The 6,958-nt window shown below is 37.2% G+C and overlaps 1 protein-coding gene across 1 annotated transcript; it reads right to left on the bottom strand.

Annotated features, from left to right (window-relative positions):
- Positions 1-3,291: 3,291 nt before the first annotated feature.
- Positions 3,292-3,684, bottom strand: LOC136813302 (uncharacterized). Its single transcript, XM_067069820.1, has one exon. It carries the CDS (start codon positions 3,682-3,684, stop codon positions 3,292-3,294), a length of 393 nt encoding a protein of 130 aa, XP_066925921.1.
- Positions 3,685-6,958: the final 3,274 nt, after the last annotated feature.

Here is a 6,958-nt window from a genome sequence, read left to right as displayed (position 1 = left end):
ATTTTCGGCCGGAAATGATTTTTTTTCGAAAATCGGGCTCCGTCACATTTTGACCATTGCCATTTTGCATCTTTGTGCAAAAAATCAGAAAAAACTAATGAGCCAATCTCGAGAAAAGCTGGTAACAGACGAACGAACGAACGAACGAACGAACGAACAGACAGAGGTTAATTCATAGGACCTCCACCGGGGCACCCGGAGGTAGGTCCACATAGGACCTCCACCGGGGCACCCGGAGGTAGGTCCAAAAAGAATTTCAAAATCAAGATTTCTTAATATTATACTTAAATTTTTGTAAGAAAACGAGGATAATTTTGATATGTACCTTAAGAGAATCGTTATTTATGTGACAATAACTTCTTGAAAGTGCTTTTAGTTAAAATTCCTGAGTCTGGCTTCTTCAACTGGCTGAAGGCGTTGTGTTGCATTCATGTAGTTAAAGCGGATATACAATGATGCATTGAACCATTATACACCTCTTATAATTGTAACAGTAACCAGCATAGCCCCAAGCAGGTTCACAGATATAGCTCCATCACTAGGCTTCCATTACAATGGGACAAGCAGGAGTTTTTACAAGCTCTTATTTGATTTGGTTGGTCGTTAACCAGTAATAAAACAATTTTGTTACTTTTTCTAAAGAACGCGTCATCTCTATCACTTCAAATGACCAATTAGTGAAGTATCTTGTAAAAACTCCAGCTCATCCCATTACAATGGCCTAGGCTTATCGCCTCGAAGCCATATTGTGCAGACGTTTTGTGGCCCTATAGACAACACAGATTCCGAGCCCTCTAAATGCATGAATAATAAAGATAAAGGAATTGGCGCATTTTGACGGATTAAGTCAGTAATCAAGTCCGGGTATTTCTGTAGTAATCCAAAGCGTTTTAGGACAAGACAATCTCCTAGAAGCACTTAAATATGGTCTGTAAAATACACACTGTAACAATTTACATTATTCATAATTCTTTGCATTAGTCAATCTAAAGAACAGAAGGTTCTCGTTTAATGTTGAGATGCAATGAGAGAATTTTTCATTAATTGTTTGGAAATTTCACCGTTTTCGGGATCATGTCTTACCGTAAATCATACTAATAAAGTGCTGACTGGACACATTTAGCCCTTATTTTGTTGCTAAGTACCCCTCTGAGTGAGATTACGAAGAAGTGATTGGCTCTAAACCTTATTGGGAAACATTTCGCTCATTCATTTCAGACAAAAAGGCCAATTTTGAGAGAAAAGATCTTTTTTCGACGGTAAGGAAATTGTACTCTGGTCTGTAAAATACATATTTTTACTGCAAACTTATTGAAAATCTGCACAAACAATTTTGAATGCCTTTTCTAGGAGCACATAAAGTTTTGATATGTTTAAAAGCATATTTCTTGAGATATGACTAAAAGAATTGCCTTACTCCACGAAAGCCCGCCTACAACTGCAATCAAACCTTAGAAAACGAAAGAGATTTAAATCTCGAGATAGGAAAGTTTTCAGACCCAACTTTGTATCTCAAAATTAATCAGTATCAAATTTCCGATCGATTGATATATGATATGCCTATATTTGGGTTGATAATTTTCAGTTTTGCCTATGGGGGTCACATGACCAAAAATCGGCCATTATGGATACCCAGCTGAGAAATCCGGGTGGCCCAGAAGCTTAAAATATTCTTATTACCATAAGGAACAAGAAAAATCCCAAGAAAGTTAGTCCACCAAATGGATAAGATACTTCCCGGCTCGTACCTGTCTAGATCCGTCAATCAAAACAAACTTATCGAGAACAAAAAAAAACATTGCTTTCGAAAACGAAAGTGACACACAAAAAACGAACCAACAAACATACACACAGACTACGGCTATTAATATATAGATGCTTATGTTATGTTTTGCTCTTCGAATTACGCGCCGATCATTTGGATGTTCTGTAACAAGACTACATATGAGGAAATCACTAAAGTCCAAAAGCGTGCTCTGAGAATATTACTTGTATTATTACGTGATTTCCAAGAAAACTATGAATCTCTGTTACAGAGCACCAAGGGCAAAACGGTCCATGAAATTCATCTTCGCTTTGTGAGGTTTTCAAATCGGAGAAAAAATTAAATCCTGAATTCATGCAGCAGGTCTATAAATCAATTAAGTTTGATTTGCGAAACAAAGTCTTGATGTCAATACCCAAGGCTACCTCCCATCGTTTCGGAACACAATCCTTTTTATTTCGTGGAAGCTTACCTTGGAATCAAATTCCCGAAAATACCAATTTAATTTAATTTATAGAAGTATATTTCTCAGGTCTATTGACCTCTATGAAACAATCTTTTATAATTACAATTTATAAAGCTTATTTTCCCATTCCATCGCAAGTTCTTCTTTGAACTTACTGACAGATGGGGCATTCACGATCTTGACGCCCAAACTATTCCATGCATCAATTCCTCGGTAATAAAGCGAGTTAGTTTGATATCCTCTCATTCCATCATTGGCAAAGTTCCTCCGTAGCTCCTGGTTATGCTTGCGTTGATGTCGATTACGAAGAAAGTATTTCTTTGAGGTGGCGGATTTATCATAAACATTTAGATGCTTATATATTCCCACCATGTCCCCGATTTTACGCCTTGTTTTAAGACTTTGTAGATTCAAAATCCGTAGACGTTCTTCATATGTATGGTTCCTGTAACCTCTTACGAGTCTTGTGGCTCTTCGATGGACATTTTCGATTGCGTTAATATGCTTGATGAGCCTTGGACACCAAACAGCTCGTGCATACTCAAGGTGAGGTCGTACGAATGCTATGAAAAGTGTACGGAGCATTTCCGGTGAAAGGAAATCGAAACTTCTGTTTATTAATCCGACGATTGACTTGACTTGACTTATCAGCACACCTCTGGTTGAGGCTTCGCCCACTTGTGTACTTTCTCTCGCCATCTGGTTCTATCACGTTCGTATCGTTCGGCCGTTGCTAATGGAAGACCTGTGTATTTTTGCAGGTCTACCTCTTCTTCGTGTGCTTTGGAATTCATTTTTCAAACATATTTTAGCTAGACTTTCCTCAAGTCTTGCTACATGCCCAAACCAAGACAAGCGTCTCTTTTTGATCATATAGACAATCGGCATTTTGAGCTTTGCTCTCTTACTTAGCCGTTTGAGTGATATCCGGTCTTGGAGTCTGATCCCCAGTATTAAGCGAATACAATTGTTTTCGAATACTGAGAGCTTGTTTTCGTCAAGCTTTGTTAGAGACCAGGTTTCCGCGCCGTATATGAAGTCTTGAACAGTCTCAACATTTTTATTGTCGATTACAACTTGCTGAGGGCTGGCTGTGATGGCTTTGCATATTGATTTTCATACCGTATTTCAAACAGGCGTCCTGTAGTTGATTCGTGGAGAGTTGAAGTTTCTCATAGACAGATGCTATCAAGGTGGTATCATCTGCGTAGCGAACATCAATACACAACCCATTGTTAAGGATTGTTGCCTCTTGTAGTTCTTGGAGCTCATCCATCACAAACTCCAGGAATAGGTTGAGCGTGGGTGATAGCAAGTATCCCTGTCTAACACCTACTGTCACTTCAAACCAGTTGGTTAATTTACCATCTACGTTGACAGCACATTGGGTCTTCTCGTACATGTTTTTGATCACCTCAATTACAGTTTCGTTGACGCCGATTCGCTTCATCATTTTCCACAGAGCCTCTCTCCATATGGCAGATAAAAAGAAAAAGAAAAAGTGAACCAGTTCAACTCATTTTCAAAATGTCAAACATAGCTGGAAAGAAGCGCCTTGTGGTGTAGATCAACGTGATAGGTGTGACACTTTTCTGGATGGAATCTTAGAAGCCAATCTTTGGACCATTTTTCCATTGCGTCGATGTCTTGCTGTAGTCTGATTGCGTCCTGGATGCTATTTATTTCGTCAAGAACATTGGTATCGTCGGCAAAGAGGAACATTTCTGACCTAGTAATTTCAGGTAGACCATTTATATAGATCACAAAAAGTAATGGACGCAAGACGCTTCCTTGTGGCACACCACTTAATACTTTGCATTTTTTTGGATAAGGTTATATACGTTTCATAATAATTATGTTCCTTTCGCTCAAGTCAAAATCAACTGTTTTTTTTTAATTTCCAAAATGTATATCTGCCATTTTTATGGATGGGAATACTTTAAAAGGTACAATGCGTCTCAAAGGAGATTGTAGTATATTTGCTTTGGTAGGCTGCGTTTAGACCAGCCTGGCATTTGTAATTGCTTGCAGTATTCTTTTGAATTCTATTGTTCCGCGCAATTGTTCGGTTTGTCAAATGCCTAATGATGCCAGCGTGTTGGCATTTCGTTGGCATTTGAAATGCCATTTTGAGCAAAGGAATCCCCTTTTCTGGCATTTCAAATCAAACAAAGGAACCAAAACAAAGAGAAAAAATGACATTTTTGATTTTTTAAAGTATTTGCACGTTTTTTATTCAGTTCTTTCTATAGATTGTAAAATTTGCAAGATTTGCCATAGCCTAGCCCTACGGCAAAAAGTTTCAGTCTTAATGACTGCAGTTTTTGAGAAATTCCATGCTTTTCACTGTTTGATCTGTCAAAGTTGAACTTGAGGGAATCGCCTTTTCAGTAATGACTCTAAAAAGACGATTCCTTAAATACCACGACAGAAAATACAATGGAAAAGCTATTAAAATCGAGTCCCTCATGAGCAAATGCCAAATCACAAATACCAGTTGGTCTAAACGCAGCCGTATTCAATTAAATTGTTACAAAGTTGTTTCTGTGTTTCAATTAAGGACTTTATGATCTTTATCCTTTTTTACTAGAAATCGAAAGAAAATAAACGGTCCTTTGAGAGCATCTAATGAGGTCATTTTCGTTCCTCTAAAAGTTATTGTCATTTATAAGAAAATCTTTGAATAAAAGTATTTTACCTAACGTTACTCCGTTTATGTTGAGTGAACATTTTACTGACCGAAAAGGGGACGAATTAAGACTGTTTTGAAATATGTTCTTCTAAAAAACTTCATTTTATCTTTTGACACCCTGAATGTTTTAATAGCCTCATATTAAAAACTTGATTGCTTGAAAGAATTAGGGGGTTTTAGTTGACTTTGTAGTTCCCATTTATCTATAAGAAATTTCCCATCAAGTACCTCCGTTTTAAAAAGCTGAAACTAGTAATTCAAGCTGGAATTTTCGAAATTCAAGGGGGTCTCCTTTTTAAAAAAACATTTTCGTTCTTATAATTTCTTTTTAAAGAAAGCCCGGGGGTACAACCGGCCGACTCGTTTATTGGGTAGAGATTGGTTCAAATTTGAATTTTGCTTAATTATGCTAATTCATATTCAAAATTAATAAGCGATTGACTCTGATTGACTATCCCCGGAATTTCTTTGTTTTGAATACAAATCAGGGTGTTTTTGCTACGCTTTGAAACTTTATGCAATTTTCTTTTCAAACGGATGGATTCGGTCGACATTGGTTTTATTTGTATATTGTGCGTGGAAAAGGAATGCCAAAGAAAATATGGAAAGATGCTATAGGAGCTGCTTCAAAGCCAAAATGCTTGAGTTTGGTTCCAGATAAAGATAGGTTGTTTAATTGTCCTGTAAAAAGAAGTGACAGTGAATCGTACCAAACACAACGTGGTTGCAGGAAGCATGTTTATCAGAGACATGGGCGGTTTTATTTTTTTGACGCAAAGCCAAATGTGGAGGATGTTTTACCGAAACAGGTTGTGATATCTAGAACCCTAACAAGAACGAAGCGCAGCAGGACTACCGATATACCATCTTTTAATCGAGACTGTTCATTTGACATTTCCTTTAAATCCTGGCTGTGTAGTGCCGTCGGTTGCTCAAAAAGCTATAAACAGTCAAGTCAAGTTAGTTGCAGAGTTTTGAAATTCTTGAAATTTTGCTGTCAAGATTGCTACCCTGAGTGGGATATACCACTAACCATCGTAGATTATTGTGTCGGTTCAAATTCATTGCTGGGCAAGCCTAGAAGATATGCAGTCAGTTATCCCTCATCATGCCGAAAGATTTACTCAAATTTTACTTAGTACCTCCACTAAAGACTTTCATCCATCGTCACACGATCTGTCATTTTGTACTGGGTTTCTTTCCTGTTCCTTATGGTAAAAGCTACTAGACCTATGACATTTCAATATCTGACTGTAGAAATGATAGAGAATGTTGACCAAATGGAATGATCGACCAAACAGTTTTCAAAACTATGGAAAAATACAAATACGGATTTAACACGTTAATTTTTACAAAACAAGCCTTAGATACATCAAATGTATTGGACCAAGGATGAATCCGACATGTGACTATCTTCTAGTTACAAGAAACGGAACGCAACTTTCACGTCTTAGTGACGTCTTTGGCGGGTTAGTTTTTCAAGCTATTGGAAAGTAAATCAATCCAACTAGATACCAACAGATCATTGAAACGGAAAGCGCAGCGAAATTAACAGTCGAAGACCAGCATGTTCTTTCCCAGGACCAAAAACATACTTCATTTGTAGCGCGGGTCCACTATCAAAAGTTTCAATCTAGAGATGTCGCATCAAAAGGAAAAAAAGTAATTGAAAAATTAACGAACGAGACTCCATCAATAAATGCTCTCTCTAAAATTACAGAAACATTGGATATATCGAAGCTCCCAACAATCAGGATCAATAACACAAAAGACTCGAAAACGCCAGAAAAAAGTTGTTCAGGGACAACGAAAACATCCTTTTTGTTTCATTTTAAAGTTTTCTTTTTCTTTTTCTTTGAAAAAATATCTTCAATTTCTATCTTCACTTCGATTATTCTCTTGGAAACCTTTCTTTTAACGAACGTTTCGTCTTTGCCGCTACATCCTTCATTGTCTGAAGAAATGACAATCACCTCAGGTTCTGAAATTTAAAAAAACATTGTATTAGTGAAATGTTGGTCTAAAATTAATGCAG

The sequence above is a fragment of the Clytia hemisphaerica genome, unplaced genomic scaffold, assembly GCF_902728285.1.
Source record: "Clytia hemisphaerica strain Z4C2 unplaced genomic scaffold, Clytia hemisphaerica genome assembly, whole genome shotgun sequence".
NCBI classification, from domain to species: domain Eukaryota; kingdom Metazoa; phylum Cnidaria; class Hydrozoa; order Leptothecata; family Clytiidae; genus Clytia; species Clytia hemisphaerica.
This window is presented reverse-complemented; position numbering and strand designations above follow the sequence as displayed.